At 40.8% G+C, this 23,897-nt stretch overlaps 2 protein-coding genes across 2 annotated transcripts; both read right to left on the reverse strand.

Moving 5' to 3' along the window:
• Positions 1–11,731: 11,731 nt before the first annotated feature.
• On the reverse strand, positions 11,732–14,995 carry LOC111223048 (forkhead box protein N5-like). The gene is made up of 7 exons (XM_022747022.1): positions 14,875–14,995; positions 14,552–14,644; positions 13,513–13,736; positions 12,891–12,959; positions 12,581–12,708; positions 12,080–12,312; positions 11,732–11,805 (listed from the first exon to the last, which is right to left on the reverse strand). The coding sequence occupies exons 1-7, from the start codon at positions 14,993–14,995 to the stop codon at positions 11,777–11,779; spliced, it is 897 nt and encodes a 298-aa protein (XP_022602743.1). The 3' UTR covers positions 11,732–11,776.
• A 744-nt stretch (positions 14,996–15,739) lies between these two features.
• On the reverse strand, positions 15,740–21,927 carry LOC111225012 (V-type proton ATPase subunit d 1). Its single transcript, XM_022749753.1, has 8 exons — positions 21,706–21,927; positions 20,095–20,266; positions 19,086–19,264; positions 18,870–18,949; positions 18,382–18,459; positions 17,940–18,116; positions 17,518–17,595; positions 15,740–17,026 (listed from the first exon to the last, which is right to left on the reverse strand). Exons 1-8 carry the CDS (start codon positions 21,830–21,832, stop codon positions 16,865–16,867), a joined length of 1,053 nt encoding a protein of 350 aa, XP_022605474.1. The 5' UTR covers positions 21,833–21,927; the 3' UTR covers positions 15,740–16,864.
• Between the last annotated feature and the right edge of the window lie 1,970 nt (positions 21,928–23,897).

The raw sequence follows: 23,897 nt of genomic DNA on the forward strand, positions 1-23,897 counted from the left end.
GTGTCTTCTGTCTCTTCATGTGATCTCAGACTGACTCCATGTCGTTGAGATCAGGGCCCTGTGGGGGCCAGACCATCTAGTTCTTTATGACTCGTTCCTGCTGCAGAATGAATCTGGTCTGATCAGATGCCTCCTGATGCTTCTGGATGACGGATAAGAATCAACATCTGAAGTACCTAAAACTTTTCCACAGTGCTGTATATACATTTGAATTTTGAAGGAAGCACAGGCCAGGACAAACTGAGCTTGAGCTTTTGTCTCTGTCTTTCTGGTTTAGTGTGTCTTGTGGTCTGGGAAGCACAAATTAAAACAAAAACATCGTCATAGAAGGAGTGTAAATGATACTTTATGGTCTTTGTTCGGTCTGTATAAAACTCAGATATTAGCAGCAGCCTGAAAACAAAGCTGAAGGGATAATGAGTGTGCTGGATCTGGTTACTGTTCAGCAGGTTATGAATAAGATATGGCAGCTCAGAACAGGAGCAGCTGCTGGAGGCGACGAGCCCATCTCCAAATACAGAGTCACATCACTGTCAGAGGACTGGGGCTTAACCCCACCCATTCTGTTCCTCTGTTTGTTTGTTTGTTTGTTTGTTTGTTTGTTTCTGTTTGGACACTACGATAAGAGACTCAGCTTCTGAACACAAAGACAGAAGTAGAACTTTTCTCTTACTAAAAACTCTCTCCATCTATCAGTCCAACACACACACAGATGTGCATTAGGTCACCCAGGCATCTCCAGCCAACACTGATTTACACTCACGCTTAAACACATGCGCACACACACACACACACACACACACATACACACACACACACTTTCTCGTTCGCCCACCCCCTAAAATCCCGCGGGAGCTTGAAACGCTCACAAACACTCCACAAAATGGTTACCACGGCAACACTCCCACAGCACTTAACACAGTCTGACTGTCGAAACAGCTCGGTATGAGGCTGATGGTGACGCCGCCAACTTCAACACTTTCTGCAGTGCTTCCCCTGAGGAGGAATTTTAGTTTTTAGTTTGGAGAATTAGGAAACACAACACACACTGTGGCAAACTGTCCGGTGAAAACCTCAGTCCCTTCGATTTTCAGGTTAGTTTTAGTTGAAAGGAACTCTCCTCAGTTCTCTACAAACTGATAATCAATATGCATTCTTATCAGTTTTATGTGATATACAGGGCAGCTTATGGATTTTCAATCTGTTGATGTACATAATTTAGATGACAAGAGGATGGCAACACCATCAACAAGTCCAAACAAACAGCCAGAGACATTATCTTCAGAGACAAGATGAACAGAGTCCTGCAGCAGATGGTCTGGCCGCCACAGAGCCCTGACCTCAACATCATGGAATCAGTCTGGGATCACACGGAGAGACGGAAGACACTGAGACAGCCTAAATCCACAGGAAAACTCTGGCAGTTTCTACAAGATGCTTCTTTATTGTACAGTATATTATATGGATTAAAATACTGCAATATTAAAGGTTCTGTAAAGGATAATTACTGCCACTAGATGTCGCGCTAGACCACCAGCATCTCAGGCCTAAGGTGTTATGAAGCCCAGTGAAAGTGGCCACTAAACACACAACAAGAAACACAACTGAATAAAGTCACACTGTGTATATGAGAGGCAACAAAAACAATCCAGTCACAACAATTAGCCAACGTTAGCATTGCAGTGATGTGCTTCCACAGCAATGCTAACATTAAGCCAGCTAGCAATAGCAACATTTGCTGAATACATTCATAACTTCGGTTACAGCAAATTAGCTAAGTTGTCATGCCTTCTGTAGCCGGTCACTAATGAAAACAGATATATAACATTGTGTTGCATCAAGGTACTTACACATGGAGGAGAAGAGATGGTGGGACGTTCATCTCGGTAAAGCCAGACCAGTATTGACTCCACGGTTGGACTGGGAAAGAAACTCAGCCTTGGACTTATCCGCTGGGACCGGGCTGTACGAATGACACTGACGGAGCCGGTTCATGGTCTACCAGCCAACCGAGCTGATATTCCCCATGGCCACGCCGCCTGTGCCCCGCTCTCATCTCTTTCTTTGTTGGAGGCCTTTTCAGATGAAAACGTTTCAGTTTCTTCAGTGAAGAAAATTCTGGAAGAAACTCTGCTCAGGACGTCATTACTCCACTATATCGTTACATAGAAAATAGCTGCTTGCTGCTATATTATTGTTTAAAATCTCATTTGCAGAAACCTTTACATTTTACAGTGCACCCTCTCTCCTATCTTCTCGGCTTTGTTTTCACAAAAATGACAGACTTAAACTAATCCCTCTCCACTAACACGTACGTCAACCCCTCCATACTGAAGACTTATAAACCGTAAACATTTAAGTGGTTGCTTGATTGTATAAACAGACAACAAATGTTACACATGAATTAAAGGTGTCCTTATAGACGTTTTCTTGCAAACAAAAGTGCCAGTACGACACAAACAAAACGGGATCCCACTCGTAAAGACATTTCTCCGCAGCAGTTCTAGTGGTTAGAAACTCCGCAGGGTTCCTTTAAATGAATAAAATCATGACAGTGAAAACATACGTGTGGAGCCACCAAGTCATGATCAACTCCACAGTCTGAAAGTCCTGCAGACAACAGAGGAAAAACAATGTTGTGAGAATATAAAACATGATAACATTAATAAACACTCAAAATTGCACTTATATCTGCTGACAACTACATTTTAATGTGTAAGAAACTATTTATTAAATGTTTGTATATTGCTTACTAATGCTGAATGGGGGGGGGGGGGTAAAGGAAAAGTTTATCCTAATCACATTCACCAATCCCTCTTTTTAACTATCAAAATATTCAGATTAATCTCTCCTCATGCAGTTATTGTGACGGTCCAGTTGAGTCTGACAGATGAGTTCATTAAACAATGCTGCCAGGATCAGTTCGCACAATGTTCGGCAAACAGTCTGACTGGCTTCTGGTTTTCTTGCGTCATGTAAATTTCTCTCCGAAGGTTGAGATGTTTTCAACTCGAGCAGATGTCTCTACTCAGTTACGTCACCTGAAGTGAACCTGACTCTTTACATCACTTCTGCTGGTTTCATGCTGCCTTTGCATTGTATCTGGGCCAGCTGTGTAATCCAGTGTTGTGTTGTATTTTCCCTCCGTTCGGTTGACAGGCATGTTACTATTTAATTAAGTTTTCTGCACAATTTGAGACCTCCCGTCTAAATTTGGGTCTGAAGGTTGCAGCTCCGTTCTCCACTCTTGGCCCAAACACCCCGTCAGTCTCTCCCACTACAGTAAACATTGCCAGCTGTCCCGTAAAAACGGCATCACGCTGCAGATCCAGTCCAGACAGATGAGGGAATGGATTACAGGTGAGTGACGTCAAGGAGGAGCACTCAGCAGCTCATCCAAATAGCTGGAAGTTGGTAGAGCTTGCTGGAGGTGACACACAGCTGGGAAGGAAACACTGCCTGGGGGAGTAAGTCTTTGTTGTAACAACTGAGTGATGTACTGATGCATTTGTTTAAGGAAAAGTATGGAAAATAAGAGCTCTTTGTAGCGACTTAAAAGGTCGACAAAACATTGTTAGGTGGGTGTCTGTCCTGTGGCTTCTCTGAGTTTACATGGTTTATTTTAATGGAAATCACTCTCCTTTTTCCGCTGGTTTTTTTCCACCTTGTCAGTTGCTAAGAATATGAAAGAGAGGAAGACCTGGGGAGTTCATATGTTCAACATTTCCCCAGTAATAAATTTTGAGAATGCCTGAGTGACTGCGCAATCCAGGACCAGGATATGTGGTCTGAGCGTCATGGATCAGGGTTAGAGGAGGGGCTGAGAGCGCAGTAGGTGAACAGCTTCAACACATCACACGTTTGTAGACTACTGTGTCTGTGTCTGTTTGCATTCACAAAATAAACAAAACTCTGACATCACGTTTTCCAAAGGTGACGGTGAGAATGAGTCATGTCATCTCCCTATAAAATACTCAATTTTCCACTTAACCTCTAATCCATTGTAATCTCCCTTAAACTTTTTTTCCCCCCTTCTCTGCATTAAATCTCTTGGACAAAAACCCATTATTAAAATTTAAATAGATAAATAAAACCTAAGCAGAAAGTTCTACACCACATAATGAATGTTGTTAGAGTTTCTGAGCCAGCTCTGGCCTCTGAGCATAAAAGCCAACCTCCTGCTGAAACCCAAAGTTTTGGTCTGTGGTATTTTCAGTGTCAAAATTCACCCACAGAGACCAAACCACAGTGAGAACGACATCCACTTTGACTGGATGGATGAAGTTCAGTGTGTAACGAGGATGTTTCCAGCAGAGGCAGAAACGTCTGCCACCTAGTGCACATCTAACTGCACTGCATGTTGGAAACCACAGACACTGAATGAGAGGTTTTGTTCTACTGTTTCATTTATTACAAGTTATGAATACTTGACATTACTGCTGACTCTTTACCAAACCATACCATAATGACTTCCTTTTCTTGCTTTTATTACTAAGCCAGCTGCTGGTTTCATTTATCTCTATATGCCATTCAGTTTCTTTAAACAGGTTGTGTGTGTGTGTGTGTGTGTGTGTGTGTGTGTGTGCCTGTTTAATGGGGTCCAAACGTCTGAGCTCACTTTAAAGTGGACCCCACTGTATAAGCATGATTTCTAAAGTAAACATATGAAACAAATGTTACACATGAATTAAAGGTGTCCTTATAGACGTTTTCTTGCAAACAAAAGTGCGAGTACGACACAAACAAAATGGGATCCGACTCGTAAAGACATTTCTCCGCAGCAGTTCGAGTGGTCAGAAACACCACAGGGTTCCTTTAAATGAATAAAATCATGACAGTGAAAACATACGTGTGGGGCCACCCAGTCATGATCAACTCCACAGTCTGAAAGTCCTGCAGCTATATTGGACGTGCATTTGCTCTGTTAAGTTACTACAATTCAAATGAATCACTTCCTGCTGCTCCTGTTTCACATTAGAAGCTTGTATTGTGAACAAACCACAGGAAAACCACCGACTGGTTTTCACTATAACTTTGTGCACATAAAAAGTTTGTCTCTCAGAAGCAAAAGTGGAAGTGGTATCCTGAGGTGCTCCATCAGGAGAGGCAAACCAGACAAATGCTTGGGGCCCCCAAGGGGAAAAGGGGCCCCTGAAGACACTTCATATTGGCACATTTTGCAATGTCAACTATAAACTCCCTTAAACCTCCCATGAAGACACTATGCAGTGCACTGCTGTTGCAGTCAGCATTATGGGTAATGTAGGCAGCAGGTATTTGCTTTGGAAAGCAAACGTTATTTAGTTTGGACTACCTGTCTGTGAAATGTTGAGTTCTTGGCTTTGTTAATTTGTTTTATGAAGTCTTGTTTTGTCTACTGACTGAAGTTGAACAAAGTCATTAAGTCTGTGCAGATTGAAATTGTGTATTTTTATTCAAGACATGGTCCATAAACTCACACACACTCCCTGTCAACACCATCCTGTTCAGAGAGACTGGGTTTCTGAGATTCTGCCCTGCTGGAACAGTCTCCTCCTCTCGTTCATAACAAGCATATGACACATCTGTGAAACATTCATCACTGAACAGCTGCCAGCTTCATTAAACTCAGGGAGGGATTAACCTTTAACGAACAGAAAAATCCGGCCACAACTAACTCCTCTAATATCCTTCATCCAGCTTTTAATTCGTTCCAGTTCTCCTCGAGCGTGTTTTATGTTTTTATCTGTTTCCAAAATTAAAATCTAAGATCTTCTCTTACGTCTCAGACATTTCACTCCCAAGATAGCAGGACAGTAATCCCAGCAGCTTCTCAGCACACTGATGCTTCTGTTATATTGGACACGCCTTATGTGTGTGTGTGTGTGTGTGTGCGTGCATGTGTCAGCCTGCCAACACTGATACTCACTCGTCCAGCTGACTGCAGTGATTCACAGTGAGTTTGTTTCTCTGCACAGCAACACTGATCACTGACAGGCATCAGTTTCATCTCCAGTGTTTCCATTACAGCATGGACTCGGTTCACAGTGAGTTATGAACGGGCTTTCAGAGTGGCCGGCATCCATGTTAATCACTCCATCCATCTCCATGGAGCTGAAACAGTGTGAAAAGTGCACTGTGGCCACACAAGTCAGTTTATGGATTAATGCTTTGCTGTCTGGCTGACGGTTGCTAGGTAGCCATTTTTGTTGGCATTTAGCAGTACAGGCTTGTTCATGTCCCAACTCATTTAGATAAATATTTAGGTAACTTAGCTTGTCATACGACGACCCTGAGACCTCAACACAATGTTTTGTCTGCTGAAAACACTATTCGCAGCACATGTGTGGTGAAATTCACGAAGATGTTTTCTGAAATCGTTTGTGTTTTGTCTATTTGCATGTGTTTTGTTGCAGTGTGTTGAGCCCTCAGGGCCACCGTACTTTTTGGCACATTACCACCACCTTCTGTTGGTTCTTCTCTGGCGCCGTTAACTCTTGTGAGAGTTCGCTGAGAGAACACTGTCGGAAACTCTTACGAAACATGACAACAGTGAGGAAACAAAACTTCATTAAACTAACCCTTTAATATAAAAAATGTGAGATAAAACCTACTACATTTTGAAAATAGTAAAGTTTCATGTTAGATCTTTTAAGGATTTTTGTAATGTAATGATAAACAAAGAGATATGATGACAGTTGATCAGTTAATGGGCTGATACATGATCTATGAGAGAACCATAAAATTTTATAAGAAAAAAACATAGTGTGATTCATATTCCATGAATGAATTTAAAGGCCTATTTACATAACCTCCATCTAGCATCTATAGAACAGGTGTACCAAACATTTGCTGGCATGAGAACATCAACAGAGAAGGTGGATGGTGTTTGCAAGACAATGTGGCAGCGACTACCCTGATGCAGATGATGATGATGATGATGATGTCAGAATAACTTGCTGTAACAAAGGAAGTTCTTTCTCTCTTCACAGTCTCTGGTCTCCACATTTCCTGTGTTGTTCTTGGATAAGGTTCCACAGTGCTGCTCCATGAGGCGGCAGACGGGCCGGTCAGGGTACAACATATCTGCCCCGTTAATCCACAGCCAATGACCAGCCAGGAAACGAAGGCCTGTCCACACCTGGGGAGAGGAAACAACTAATGAACCTTCATAGATGTATAAAGAGAGCTGCGACAAAAAAAAACAAAATCCCTTCCAGTCTTCAAAGCACTTTCCCCACAAACCACCCCATAAAACAGACGATTACAATACAAGGTCAAGTATTACTTTTAATGTTCAGACCTTTAAGGTTTAATACAAGATTCTAGAAAAGCTGTTGTTATGTGCATGATGTAATCTCAATGTGGAGTTTATGGGCTGGTGGGCTCAGGGAAAGAGAGACGCTGATGAGCGTGTGCAGTGGGGCACATGAAGCAAACCAGAGAGAAAACTCACATGGCATGAGAGAGACAAGTGATTGGCACCGTCTAAGAGTCCAGATGTCAGAGTACTTATGATACATCCATGTGATCATCAGGATTTTTTTTAAAAAGTAGGCCGTTGGTGAGGATTACTGTAATGCAGTTCTTGAAGACCACCTGTGTGTGCGGTACTGTGAAGTCCTTTTCTGTTTGCTTTCATTTATATTCTATTTTCATTTATCGCTTAGTTGACAGGGACAGTGCACAACTGTAGCTAGAAGCTTATTTTATCTTACCTTGAGAGCTGAAGTTATTGTCAGCCTTTAAGTTTTTATGTGCACAGACTTGTACCTTTGACTTTTTAATCAAAACTGACAGAGATTTCTACTAATGGTTTATTCGGGAGAGTTTCATGTCTATCCAAGCCATAGTAGTGCTCCACATTTGAGTCACATAACATCGCCAATGGCAAAAATGAATGGGACTTTTAACTGCTGGAGCTTGTCCGATATCACACCTTCATCCACCCATTTCATATACTGTATAATAAACACCCAGTAGTTTACTTTATAGTAAGTTTAAATATCTCACTCCACATGCAGCCGTGGCCGTCCAGCTCACAAAACACAGAGCCAGAGCTGGTTGGTGGAGGTGGCTTTATCTGTTATTTATATTTATAAAAACAGATCTCATGACAGCATTTCTTACACATGTTGCCGATCGTGAACCCACCTCCTCTGTGTCGGCCTGCATGACCTTGGTCATCACAAAGTCATGGTCTTCTCCAGGCTGCACGCTGACCAGCTCATATCGACGGTTGTAGGTGGTCGGTGTGCTGAGAGCTCTGCAGTGTTCCAGCGCCTCCTCCCAGGTCTTGCTCTCCTTTACCAGGACCAGGTTGTCCCTGTAGCAGATGAAGGGAAAGCGAGCGGAGCAGTTTTGGGTAGCCATCTTTTTTCTCAAAGAAAAGACGGAGACACAGTCGCCGTTGTTACTCGGCTCATTTGATGCCCAATTTCTGTACTTGGAACTCCCTTTGGTCCACTTCCACGTTCCCCCTGCAGGACAGATGTTGAAAGTTCAGCAACACAGATGAGGTGAAAGTCTCTCTCTTAATTTTTTTAAAGAATTGTAAGCATTGTTTTATATCACTCACTACCACATTTTCAACTTTTTGTCTCCAGATGTGTTTTCTTCCTCTCACAAAGCTACAGAATCATTAAGTCTTCAGAGACTACTGTGAGACAGATGTGTAGTAATTTGATTTGGTGACATCTTACAGAGAAAAAAGTTACAGGGCTGAATATATAAGAATAGTTCATAAAAGCATGACATGATGTGACTGTCTTAGTCCTTACCATCTCTGCGCAGTCCAGTCCAGACCGGAAAGTCCCGTGGGACAATAGCTTTGGACACGTCTTTAGTGTCTCTTAGAGTTGCCAGATCTCGGTATTTACTCCTGCAGAACTGCTGGGCCTCAGACCATGTCTTTGACTGAGGTATGAATATGTATTTGTAGTTGTTGGCCTGGATCGTGTAACAGAAGAAGAAGTAATACGCTCCACAATTGGAGCCATAAAACCTTTCAAAAGAAATATCAGAAGTTGATGCATTCATCCAGTTTTTCCTTTCTAGAAAAACATACGAGGTTGTTTAAAGTTAACTGCGTTAGTTCAGTGTTTTTGACATTTTCGTACATTTAATACAAGTAACGAAATATTTGTAGTACTGCAGCATTAAGATACAAATTGTAAACACATAAAACACAAGTAAACACCATTATGCTGCAAAACCCTGGGACTAACCCTCCATCCATCCATTATGAAAACATCATATAAAAGACTCAGCCTCCATCAGAACTCACACCTCTATTTCCAACTTTCACACGAATAACATCAGATAGAAAATTTAAAATATTACAACATATAAAATGTGGAAAAAATGTTCAGTAGTGATATTAGATACATGTGATTTGAAGTAGATGTTCTTAAAATGAAAAATCACTGTTAGAAGTTTTTAAAGTGGTGCAAGAACAGTCTCACATTACCTTCTTATGGTGTAAGAGACGTAAGCACATTTTTCACCTCGTTGTGGCTCATCTCTTCCCCAGTTAACGTTGCTTATGGCTGGCCCACCGGACCAAGCCCAGGAACTTGAAGAGCTGGGCAGATGCAGGCCGTGCCATGCGTTATATTGGTGTAAGTTTATATTGTTTACATCTGACTGCGTATACATGATGGCCAAGTCACCGTTGAAACCTGAGCTGTTTGGACAAATAAAATCAAGTTTCAGGTTTTAGGCTACTGTTATGTGGATATTAGGTGTTGGGTGCATTGAGATAAGCAGTGGATGCTGATTCTTCAGTCGGATGCCATGAAACCATAGCAGAGTGAAGAGTGGGCAACAAGATGACAAAGGCCCAATTCCCATCCAGCCCCTACACACTCCCACTCAGAGACAGAGTGCAACTCTGTATGGAGTCACACTCAGGGCTGTGGAGGGTCTCCTCATTAGGGGGGAGGGTATATATATACATATATATATACACCGGGACGACCTCGCTCTTCCACGATGAAAACAAGAAATTCATTGTTAAACAAAATATTTCATAAAGGATCAATATTCATCTAAAAGATAATGTTACACACAGACTGACAACAGCGTCAAATAACCTGTTGTGATTGCGAGTGATGTTCATCTATCTTGCTCTATAATTCTGCGTAAGTTCACTAAAGCCCAATCATAACTTTCTAAAAAGCCATTGCCAATAATGTGCATAAAAAGAAAACCCCCACCTCCGGCAGTAACTGCGAGCTTCCTCCCAGGTGTAGTAATGTCTGATGTATGAATAGTGTCTTAACACCACTGATCCCAGTCCAGATGCTGAACTACAGAGGAGGAGGAGGAGGAGGAAGGGTCTTGAGAGGTCGCTCTTCATCATCATCATCATCATCATCACCACAGTCCTGTTGTACAGAGAGGATCTTGTTGAACCGTGCTGTGCTTTTGTGTGTAGTGAGGATAAACACTTTGACAATCTTTACAGCTGCTCAGCAGGTGAATGGATATTATTATCTCTCAATATCTTCCATCATATTATGATACCAGACATGATTAAAAAACACTGATGGACACTAACCGGCTAAAAACCAGCGTTAATATGTTCAGTTGGTGTCGTTACCTGTCTTGATGTGTTGGTTTGCAGTCTCTTGTGCAGCAGTGTCGTCAGTGAGAAACTCTTGGTGCTGCTCGATGAGCCTCCAACATCAAGCTGTATGTCTCACTACTTTTTCACTTCTTGTATAAGAACAATAATTTGACTAGCAGACGCCCTTAAGTCAACTATCAGCTCCCTGTCACTGCATCTCCAGAAACCATTTGACTGTTGGCAAATGAAGGTGAGATTTACCTACGGACCTGAAATAATAAAGACATATTATGCCCAAGAGACACTGGGAAGCAGGCCAGCAGTCTGCCTCTCAGTTGGAACCGGCTCCCTGGGGCGTGATATGGCGGGGGCCTCAACTTGAATGCAATTTAATTTAGGAAAATATTGCTTTGTCGAATGATCTTTAAAATCACCTCATGCGAGCGTATACATTTTTTGCATTTTTGTTTTTTGTAATTCATGTGTTTCCATTACTGGTTTTTAAGTTTGTATTAAGCAGGTTAAAGGAAATGCATCTGGAGACTCAGTGAGTGAGTTAAAAAAAAATCTGCAGGTACTGAGAAAAGAAAACATGATTCACAAAGCCCTGTTTGTGTAACACTATACTTGACAGCACAGCTGTTTCTAACGAGTCAGGATTTTAACTGTGAGATTAACTTTGGTGTTATCGTATCATAAAATTATTATTTCACGATCTGTCTTCACAGAAGTCCAGAGATGCCAAAGATATCCACAGACAGCAGGTAACTGTATTTAGGCTCCAATATCAGTATCCTGCCTCTAAAATCCTTTAACAGTCTGGCATTAAAGTGATAGACACCACTTGCCAAATACTTAGGTAACGTAGCCAGTTGTACGGTGGCCCTGAGAGCTCAACCTTAAGAAAACACATGCAATAGACAAAACACAAATTCACAAAACATCTTTATCTCTTTCTACAACAAAAACAAATAACCAGACAATCAAACACACAAAGAATTAATTTACTCTGAGATGTTAAATTAATTAATGACATTATATTGTGCAGATGTCTTCACTTTTTTTTTAAAGTAATATGTAAATCAAAATGTCCCTAATGGGTCTCAAAATATTTACAAGAATTAAACAAGATGCATTAAACTACAGAATTCATGAATGATACACAACAGAGAAGAAAACATTCTGCGTCTTAAGTTTAATTATGCACTGAGACTTTTTCAACTGCCGTCACAGTGCAATTAAACTCTGAATTTTATCTGAAACAAAAAGAAAACAGTCATTAGTAATAAATATTTTCTGCCCGTCACCCACAACCGTTCAATTAATTAAGTCTTAAGATTTAAAACATTTGAACTAAGATCTTTGTGATAGATTAACACCCCCCTGTTTGCCAAAGGACTCATTTCCATAACTTTTAAAAGTGTTGCTGCTGCACTTTGGTGAGATCGAATCAGCATTTAACATGGATTAATAATCTGTCCTCAAACGTCTGAATTCATGCCCTCAGATTAATGTTTTATCTCACTGCACCTGGGTGGCACATGCTCTTCTCCAGCCGCTTGAGGGATTCTCCTGTCAACATGCGGATCTCGTCATCCAGCCGGCGCTGGCCGTCCAGAGTCAGGTGCCAAAAGCACGACTTCCTCTTCCCATCTCTGCCCAGCTGGTTGCAGGTTTTGCGGAAGCTGCTGTTGAAGCACAGGTTGTGTCGGATCGTGTTCTTCCAGCCGTCCGGAGCCGTCTGAAAGAAGGGGAAGTGCTCTCTGGGAAAGGACAGAAAGGAATATGAGGAACATGGGGGAGCTCAAACCCCCCCCCCCCAAAATAGGCCATGGTCCAACTTGTTAGTCCAATGCAACTTTACCTTTGGAAATCACACACAGGCCCTAATCAAAGTTTTTGCCTTCCAGCAACTTCAAAATTGTGCGATTGGGTCCCATCCAATTAGTCAACAGAATGTATGTTGTATAATGACACTGGATCTTCACATAAAACTGTTGGCCGAGTTTTACCAAGCTATTAAATTATGACCTGATGAAGTTGTAAATCTGCTGGACTTTGAGGCTCCCAGCGTGGCTGCTCTTGAGCGCCAAGGCGATGAGGGTGCAGTAATTCACCGGTGGACGAGGCCAGCATCCCGGCTTCACGGCCTTAGTGTCCTGGAATAAAAAGCCAAAAATAAACATTTTTTTTTAAAGCCCATTCATTCATTTTTATTAAACGTCCACTCATTCCACTTGAGCTGCTTGTGCATGACAGTGTTCATTTTAACATTTCCAGAGCAGCTTGAAGAAATCCATGCAGACGCCAAACTTTAGTTCATGGGCGTACACTTCCTCACCTTGGCTTTGGTTGTCCTCCCCTTGCATCTGTTCCTGGCTGGTCGACAGGAGACGTCTTCATTCTTGATCTAACAGTCAAGGAAAAAACACTCACATTGTCTGAATCAGTGCATTGACTCCTGTACTAGCAACTAGCTGCAACAGTGTGTTATACTTTTTACTCCCACTATTTATTTAACTGCTAAAGTTACTTTCAGATGAAGAAGTACACGACAAATATGATCTGTTAATAAAATGATGCATTCTTACGGATGAATATACCCATCAGTAGAAGATAAAACTAAAAATCGGCTTCATCCTTGGGCACCTCAATAATAATGTTCTGGTGATATGATAAACAGTGACGGGAGAAAAGTAAAAGTGCTTAAGTGGATTTTATTGACAACACACAACAACAAAAGAAAATAAATGCAGGACCTTTACTTGTAATGGTATATTTTTATCATTTGGTATCACTACTTTTATTTGTAAATTTAAAAAATACTTCAACTACTTAGCCACACAAACTTACCAGGTTTACATTACTTACCACACTTCATACAGAATGCAGATCAAGACTGGTTACACCATAAGTACTGTGAGTGAGTGTTAACCGTGAGTGTGGAGCAGTGTGTACTGTACCATGTATTCAGTGGAGGAGGACACTGAGTGCAGCAGTTCCTCCTGGAGAGGAGCTTCATCAGGGGCAAACATGTGGAGCTCTGCTGCAGGTGGATGTTGGGTCTCAGCAGGTGTTTGGATTTCCCCTGCAGGTCCACAGGGAGTCTGCAGAGCTGCTCCGTACTGGACCGGGCAGACGATGTTAGGATTCACCATCAGCCACAGGTTTGGCTTCACAAAGGTGTCTGATGGACAGAAAAACCACGGCAGATGTTTGAGGAGCTCAGAGACACGATTACAGTGAACAGCAAAAACTTTTTCAATGAACTGAAGAACACCTCAAAATGAAAAAGAGAGAGACAGTACAGTATCTCGCTGCACAATATACATCAACATGCCACAATCTGAGGGATAGTGAATGACCCACACACACACACACTCGGCAAGTCAAGTTAACCCTGACAGAGTATGTCTATGCTTATTCAAAGTTCTCTGATGCTAGTTTAATAAATCAAAGGGATCATGGAGCCAGTTTCTCTCTCTCTCTCACACACTCTCACACACTCTCACACACTCTCTCACACACACACACACACACACACACACACACATTTTTAACTATTTAATTCGGCTTTTAATCAATTCTCTCATATTTTACTGTTTACTGGTTTCAGTTTTCATTTACATATTTTATCATCTACTGTCTTTCTATTGTCTAATTTCATTGTCCTTGTTTCATTGTACTATTTCATTTTTTTTATTTATTGTAAAGCACTTTGAGCAACATCTCATATGATAAGTGCACTACAAATAAAGTTTATCATTATTATAATTATTATTATTCTTATCACCATCATTATTGTTATTATTAAAAGCTTTGCAAATATACAGTACCAGGACCCAAGGAAAAAATGTGTCAAAGTTAATTATGCATTAAAGCTCCTACCAGACAAAGGTTGTTGCTGATTCAGCAGGTCAACACAGACAGGAGACTGGTGCTGTAAAGTGATATTCTCACCTTCATTTGTTTGAAGAACATGGTGTCCGTCTCTCAGCTTACCTGATGTTTTATCGTAAAAAATGAATTCATCTTTTCTTCTCGAGGCTCTTGCAGGAGGCCTCTGGACCATGTACTGATCATTCAGGTTGTCATCTGTCAACAGAGAAGGACACAGAGACACAAACATCACACAACTTCAAACTGCACATTCTCAACTTTAAATCTGCTGATTCGACCCTGAGACTCTGATCACTGTCCCTGAATGTAATGTGAAACTGTGAATACAACTTGTTTCTAATAACAACAACAATGATAATCTGTGTTTTTCCTGTCGCATCAGTTAAGTCCAGCATGGTTTGCGACGCCACATGGATTTTAGTCACCGTGGTAAAACTGGTCGGTGGTTGTTGCCAGTTTCAGCTCCTTGTCCATGTCCCAGTCCATCAGGCCTACAGTGCAGTGCAGGTCGAGGAGATGAGCTGTGGTTTTCAGTTGGAAGGTCATGCCTGGATGTTTCATGGGTTTGTTCCTCTGAGTTTTACCGCGGCTCTGAGGAAACGTGCAGGTTTCCTGACAGACCTGCAGTCCATCACGACAGCAGCTGGAGCTCAACAGCCTGATTAGACTTAATCAAACCTAAAGAGAGTCCAGCCTGTGCTGAATCACTTGTTTGTGCCTGAAGTTGCTACAGTTGAACTAAATATCACAACATAATTTGTTTCATACATCAAACTGAGTGATAATTATAAGTATGTATAACGGGTCTAAGACTAAATTGAGTTTGATCCATTAAATACAGCAACCTGTCGTCACATGAACAGTCCCACTTGGGTCAGTAGGTGCCAACTGTGCAAACTCCCATCTGCTGAGGAAGAGTATGAGATGCAGTTAAAAGCTCCAGAAAAAGCTAGTAAGTGGACCTGTGACATAGCTGTGATGAGATTTGTATTTTAGACACTTCATCCCACAAAAGCTTCAGTTCTGCTTGCTTTGTGTACTGTAGAAACTTGTTCCTCCTCTGTGCAGCCACAATAACATTTCAGGATTTGAAACAATGAAATTTGCCACTACGGAAATCCTTAAAAAGCATTTCCTCCAATTAGCAATTACAAAGTCTTCCCCAATCATAAACACATCCCAGACAGTTAAGTACACAAATACACAAGAAATTATTATCAACATCAAAACTGACTTTTCTTTTTTACTATATCTGTCACCAGAATAAATCACTATTTCAAAACCATTTGATGAGTCTTTTACATTTCTCCAGACCTGCGTTAGTGCAGTTTAGTCTGTTTACTTTATTATTTTTTTTTTTAATCACATTTACAATACACATTTCACAAGTAAGAAACAGATCAAAACAGCAATAAATCAATTTTTACAGCATGAGAAAACAAAATCATATAGTCATCTTTAAATATCTATATACCTTTTTATAGTCATTAACATTACATCTGCCATATACTCAAGATTTTGCCTCACGTTCATTTACAGAAACTTCACACAGGAACAGGGACGGTGAGGACTGGAAGCTCCTGTTCAGCCGTTTGTACTTTTAATATCTAACAACAATTTAGTTAAGACGTGGTGGGGTGGAGCTCGCACAATTCACTTGTTAGGTTTAGGGGAAAAGCACAGTAATGAGCGGACATGCTGAGATAACCTAGCACTACAACAGAAATAAATACAGGTTATGTAGAACCTGGTGGTGACTGACGCAGAGCAGAGGAATGTTTTCATCTCCACTTTGAGCTTTGATATGAGGTTGTCTTTTTTACTGATTTTAGTAGGTGATTCATCTAAAACATACAGTTTATTGCACCTTCAGTCGTTTCATGCGCCTGAATATCAACATGATCTTCAAAAGGTGGTTGGTGTTTGGTGTGCTGGGAGTTCTGGGAAAAAAATCTATCAAGATTCACCAGTGGCATGGGTTTTCTGTCTGGACTTAGTTTTTTCTGGCAGCTGTTGAGTCAGGTGGACGAGGCGTGCTGCCAAAAAACAACACATTGCGTGTCACAAAGTTTAGACAATCAGAAATAAGTGTTTGAAAGTCAAATGAGTTGTCTCCTTTACCATGCGAGCTCATTAAAACAGGTACCAACCACCTCTGCTGGACCATGCTCATGTGATTCTCCTCCACTTAAAAACAGTGTTTCAGTTGATTATGTGTTTTACAACCGGAGCTCACATTACAACAAGGAACTCAGCTGTCGAGAACCAATTCACACCTAGGAGTGAAGAATGGAGAAAATTTAGCATCAAACCATCAGAATCTTTAACACCGAGCTGAGACTGGAGACGAGACATAAGACTGAATGAAATGATGATGGGAAGAGAAGAGGATGGGGAGAGAGAGGAAGAGTAGGCTTAAAAGATAGGAATGTAGTTGTCGATCTTGGCGCGATGCCGCTGGGCGATGCACTCGGCGATCCACACGATGTTCCTGCACTCCTGCTCCTTCAGTTTGACATAGGCGTAGAAAACACTGAAGTGGAACTGGTTGAGGAAGGCCAGCTTGTTCAACTTCACCTGCAGCGGGAAGGAGGGGAGAGAATATAGAGAGGAAGTGACAAAGCTTATAATGACAAGCACAACTCTTATTAATTTATAGGGCTGCTCAATCATGTGATCATCCTGATTGTTTTCTCAATTTGTAAATTGTTACTTTGGGCAAGACGCATCACTGCTGCAAGACGTGTCCATACACCTGCACCAATTCATTACTATACAAGTCTGCACACTGGTGAAGAAGCAATTTAATAATATTCACTCCCTGGATCTGCACACTGCACACAGTACCCTGACTATTCAGGTCTGTATATGCGACCTGTAAGGTGTGTGTCAAGTGTGCTTCAATTCCACCTATTTAAATAGGTTATTTGTGAATGGGGAGGAGCCACTACACACAAATCAAGTTAAATCAACTCTAAGCTAAATACAACATGATGATGTTAAACCTTCAGTCAGTACTCAAGCTTCTCTACTTGGGTGTAAATTGTGTGTCTGAAGATGTGCCTCACCTCGTGCTCGAAGAAGCGATCCTCCAGCGTCTTGTCTCCTGGGTTGCTGCCAGCGCCTTCAAACAGCAGCTTGTACTCCTGGCGACAGTAGCAAGAAAATTCAGACATAGAGACAGGCTGTTGACTGGAAGAATGAAGTGCTTCATGAACTTATCAAAACAGTGTTTCATAAAAACAGTGACTTAGACACCAAAAGAAGGAGGAAAAACAGGAAAGTAATATGACAACCTGGAGAGAGAGACAGAAGTGAACAAGACTTCAAACACAACCATGTTGGCAGATTTTAAAAGCCCCCGCAGGTCAGAATGGTTCAGAGTATTAAGCAGAAACTTGGCCAGATTCTCCTTTGCTGTGTAAAATAAGAGGGACTGTATAAAAACTGACACATTAATAACATTTCTAAGGATTTACAATGGACTTACAGGATAGAAGTCAGCAACAGCCTTGACCTGCTCGTAGTCATCTGCCCGGGCCAGCTGAGCAAGGCCTTCTGGGTAAAGCTTGCCGCAGTGGGGGAAGAGCTTGGCACGGTCCTCCTTGGACAGCTCTGTGCCGAATGAGTTGATGGTGATGATGAAGGCTCTCCTGTCGGCCTCGAACTGCAGCAGAGACAGGAGGGTCAGCACAGCAGCAACAAGTGACCGGGCTGATACTTTAATATACACGAGCTCATTCCTATACACTGATCAATCAACCTGAAATCAATTTAACCTTTTTGTGCACACTTTTATCTTAGTATTGTTAAGACCCACTGCAAGTCCACTGCTGCTCTTGTATAATGAACTAATTTTGGTCCAAAAAAAACTAATTTGAGGAGCACATGTGTTTGTTTATTTTCACCTATAAAAACAGGCAGAAACTCACCTCCAGAATTGGACACATGGTGTCAGCTGTGGTTCCTCCGAGGTTGGAGCAGAACTTATAGAAAGCTTCCAGGTACGCCTGAGAGGTCATAACACAAGATGTATTTTAGGAAACAAACAAACAAACAAATAAATAAATAAATAGATAGATAGATAGATAGATAGATAGATAGATAGATAGATAGATAGATAGATAGATAGATAGATAGATAGATAGATAGACAGATAACAATACTACTACTAAAATATAATCTCAGTGTATTCTCTGTAGCAATCAACATATTTTACATATATTACACAACATCTTAAAAACTGCAGATTTGCAATCGAATTGTTGCTGGCATCTTTTACAATTTATAGATTTATGTTACTTAATTTACTGTCTGTTTATTTTCTCTCTATTAAATCTACTTTGTTTTAACTCTTTCTACTCCAGTTCATCCTGCCTTTTATTCTGTAAAGCACAGTGAAAATACTTCTATGCTTTACCTTGTAAAGTGTGTTACGAATGATTTCAATGTTCATCTCGTCCAAGTCCTGTTCAGATATACAGTCCTGGAAGAAGGCAGCTGAAAAGACAAGAGAGAATTTTAATGTTTAATGTTTCTTTAAGCTTCAGCACCATCTCCTGTTCAGTGTGAGACATTACTATTTGGTTTTCACATCCTCCTTAATCTAAATTCCAGTTTGTATGGAGGTGCATACCCAGGGGTGTGTCCACCAGGATGGCGTTGTACAGCTCAGCGGGGGTCTGGGCGATGTTGACCGCCTCCATCTGCTCGAAGCTGCCCAGCGGGTGACATTTTGGCACCAGCTCAGAGATGGCCCGCTGGTGCAGAGTGCCCGTGATCAGCAGGATGACGTTATCGATCATATAGCTGTACCTGAGGTCACATGGAGGAGGGACCAGGTGAGGTTTTGTCATGACAAGGTGAAGAGGTCAAGTCCTAGTCTGGTGGGAGGTCACTCTGTGAGCAGCCTTTATCTATTTCCCTGTTTCTGTTATTTGTTAAATTTATCATACAGGTCCTACAGCATGTACATAGACACTATACTGTCTATTACAGCTGACTTATTCAAAGCTTAACTGAAGATTTTACATTTATATCCTACCTTTCATTAATCTGAATTCATTTCATTACATTGTAAAAATCACACAACTTGCCACAGTAACGTACATCTGGACAGGAATGTCTCTGCTAGTGAATTCAGTGACATGTGTCATATAAAGAAACTGTTGTCCAGAAGTTTGTGTTTATTTTCTGCATTTTCTTTTTATGAATGTGCAGGTGTATATATGACTGTATGTTTTGTGTATCATGTTCATTGTGAGACACAACCACGTGCGGATTGTGTAAAAAAGGAAGAAGACTCTCTCTCTCTCTCAAATATAACTACTAATATTCACTGTTATGAATTAGCAACCTTTAACAACGTCATAGTTTCCTCTTGCCAGTTTTTGTTGTGTACTGACATGAACTCAAAATGTTGTGCTGAGGGTCAGAAACGAACTGTAAAATGTGTGGCGCTGCTTTGCTGATGCTTTGAAAAATGGTCGTCAGTAATGTAAATTACATATGGTAAATTGTAAGTGGACTGCTCTATTTCCAGACTTATCGACCATTCAAAACTCTTCACATGCAACATTCACCCATTCAAACATCCCAACCATAGCTATTCACCAGTCACCATTTCAGTATATTTTCAAACTTACGTAATGAAGTCCATGAAGCTGGCCAGTGGCTCGTACGACTGATTCCTCATGTGGCGAAACTCCACCACCATCTTCTCCTTCAGCTTGTCATCAATGACGGACACAGTGAGAGGAGACGCCTCGTTTGCCAGGAAGCTGCCATAGTCTGTGCTCTGCAGGTGGAGCTTCAGATCTGCAGGGGAGACGTATGGACAGAGAAATTACAGCTGATCAAAAGGCCTCTGATTGGTGTTATATGCCGTTTAATCCACAAAAAAACTGCAAGACAAGTGATCTAGAGCTAAAATGGCTAGTCAATTGATAGATCTTTGATTCTAAAAGTAATCAGCAACTAATTCTGATTAATAGTTCAACTAAAAATACCAAATAATGGATTATTTCAGCTTCCCAAATCTGAGAATTTGCTACTTTTCCTTATCATATAATAAAGAGAATCACTTAGGGTTACGGGCTTTTAGTCAAGCAATTTGAAAAGATGGGAAAGGCATTTCAAAGTTTCTGATGTTTTATAGACTGAACATTTAATTAGTGAATTGAGAAAATAAACATCAGATTCTTCAACAATGAAAATTATAGTTGGCCGCAGCTTTAAATACTGAATTTTATTTGGTCAACAGTGAACGCTGATGTCTCACGACAGTCCTAAGGCTGACACAAGTATTTTTGCATCTTTTAGTCGATTCTCTAAAGATTATTTACACTTCAATTATAGTCAATGTCAAATTTTTAGTAATACAGTAACTATCACAGAGAATATGATGTCATTGTTGTTAAAGTTGTACTACTGTTGTGTGATGGTGAAGACTTTTCATATGAATCTGCTCTTACACAACAACACTTGATATTTTCCATTATTACTAAAGAGGATGAACAATCTTAGTTTTCACTCTTGGATTTTGATGCTGTACAAATACTGGGAGCAGGGAACACAAAATACATTTCACAAAGTATTGTTTGATAAATGATCCACAGCATTCTGAAGTACAGTTTTATAATAATAAAAAAAAAAAAACGCTGGTATGATCTTTTACAGACTCTTTACTCGTGTCACACGTCCACTTAGCTATAAAAGAAAACATGCGTTTACTGTGATGAAAATACATTTACAGTTACAATGGTGTTTACAGGGAAACAGCTACAAGCAGTCTGTTAATAATCACAATAAAAGCATGAGTGTCAGTTTCATACGGCTAAAGCTACTGAAACATGTCATTTTGTCAAATAGTAACGAAACAGTGTAAAATCTGAACCAACTGTAGTTTCATTTCCTGTAAAAAAAAGGCCATCATTGATCAATAATTGACATAACACTCGACTACACTCTTAGCTTAAGTTAGCATCATGCTAGCTGGGTAGCGATCTTAAAGAAGGGATTTTGGAATGATATTTCTTCTTAAAACCGTACAAAATGTTGATGTGAAGCTTAATAACTAGCACTATGTGATGATAATATAAAGTGGTATATCGTATAGAATGATTAAAAGCAACATCATCGTTGATGTAAACCGAGCTAGCTGCTAACTAGCGTTGAGAACGACAGCTGGCGTTAGCTAGTGGGATTAGCCCCGGTGGCTAGCTATTAGCCGTTAGCTACCACCTGTGTTAACTCACCTTCCAGGGTCTCGCACTGAACGAGGTTTAAATAATCCGCCTGAGACAGTATTCCAGCTTTAAAGCCTCTGACCAGCCCCTCCAGGTAGCCATTGTCCACATTAAAATACAGCTCGGAGAAAGGCATCCTGTCTGACCGTCAGCTCCGTTTCTGCCGCAGGAGAACCGTCAGTTCGTCCGGTTAGCCTCAGCAGCCTTAGCATCAGCTGACTGAACCATGTGACTGTCACCTGATCAGTCATCTGCTGCTCCTGCTGCTTCTCCCTCGCTGTGGGTGTGTGTGATAGGCTACTTTTGGGAACAAATTTCATCACTGAAGACCATTCAATTGGGGACAAAAGCTGTGTTTAAAGCAGGGGCTCTGAGAAATTGTTGGAAGAATGTGGTAGCCTATTTCTTTCAATATTAAATTATTAAACTAATATATCCTAATATAATAATAACCTAATATAATAAAACCAACATTTTTTTTTTTAAACTAAGGTTCATTTAAATTTTGTAGAATAAAATAAGTCAGACACACGTAATGGACACACATAAAAGTGGAAAATCTTCATATATCCTAAAATGTCCTATCCCTAAAACTTCTCCAAAGTGCTTTACATGATTTAGGCCAGTAGAGCGCAGGGCATGCTATGTTTTGTTGTAGTAATATGAGAGAGTCAGCAACCGGAGTATTATAATCACACAACATCAGCTTTGCTCTAAGTTTTTCCATAATCTAAGAGCAAATGAAATGAAGCAAATACAAGAATGTGAAAAGGTGCTGAAAATAATTTTCAAAGTTTTTTCTTTTCTTTTTTTTTTTTGGGCAATACAAAGTCTACATTTACATTTACTCATTAGGCAGACGATTATATCTGAAGCAACTTGCAAGTGAGGGACAACACTAACACTGCTGAGTCAGAAACAAAGCTGCAGCTGATGAGAAACACAAGGATTTTGAAAGAAATTCTGTCTGGAAGTGAATTACATCAAACACTTAAGGTCTGGTGAAACTGGTTGTTGGAGTTGATAGATGTTTTTATGTGAAGTTTCAAGTTTGCTCCTTTAGTTTAAAACTCATTTATAAGTTAGAAGGAGTACTTGTACCTGAAGGATAAAATACACACTTGGCTGTATTTGATGTTTTCCAATGAATGGAAATCTTAACGCCGCAGCATACAGTGATGACAAACGTGGTTCCAGCTTTGAATCAACATAACGATGATAACGATGCCCCCTTTGCAGTCATTTTGTGTCTAACCATGCTCGTCTTGTCTCTTTATTTTTGTTTTGTTCCTCTTTGTAATTGCTTTACTGCTCATTTAGGTCGTTTTGCATCTCTTTGTGGTTGTTTCATGTCTCTTTGTGGTTGTTTTGAGTTTCTTTGTGGTCTTTCACTTTCCAGCGAGAAATGTTAAAACTCACATACAGAGGCTCTGTGTCTGATGCGCCTGCTCAGTGAGCCATCCATGACTACAGCGCCTCGCTGTGCAACCACAAAAAGTACAGACAGGAAAGCGATGGAGTAGCTGGTTTTACAGGTAGTGAGTTAATTCAAAGACAAAACCTTTGTACCAGCAGAGGAACAGCGTCATTTTCAAATCAGTGACATGCTGTCAGCTAAACAAAGGCAAGCATTGCCGGCACATTAAAGCTAAAAATAGACATTAATTAGAATGATACTCGTCTGATACTACTCTATTGTTATACTGCAAATTCATTCATTCATTGTCTTCACAATTCTAAGTGTCACTGTGCTCAGCTGTGTGATGAGATTTTACTTGGTGGACAGCAGCAGGCTGTGGTGTAGAAGGCTTCAGCATCAGAGGCGTCACAGCGGCGGTATTGTGCTCTGCTGCTGCAGATCCGGAACAGGCGGTAATGGCATCCAATCACTGGAATACCACCTGTAAGTCAGACCTTATAACCCAAAGTCAACATGAGATCTCACTGATGAATCTCTAAAGTGGAACCATGATCAACTTATTAATATAGATTTTTTTTTCCTTCTCCTGATTCCAACTCAGCTGATTGATGGCACCACTTTTGTCTTCAACCATTCAGATGTTGCCAGAGCTTTGTCTTGACCACCACCAGTGTCTGCAAGATCAGGGGGACATTACTGTACAGTCATGGCATGACTACCCTGGCAAAAAATAATGATATCACGATGGGGTCTTATTGCTAAAGACTTCTTTCATATCTCC

This window comes from Seriola dumerili, unplaced genomic scaffold (assembly GCF_002260705.1).
Source record: "Seriola dumerili isolate Sdu_G_001 unplaced genomic scaffold, Sdu_1.0 BDQW01000011.1, whole genome shotgun sequence".
Classification (NCBI taxonomy): domain Eukaryota; kingdom Metazoa; phylum Chordata; class Actinopteri; order Carangiformes; family Carangidae; genus Seriola; species Seriola dumerili.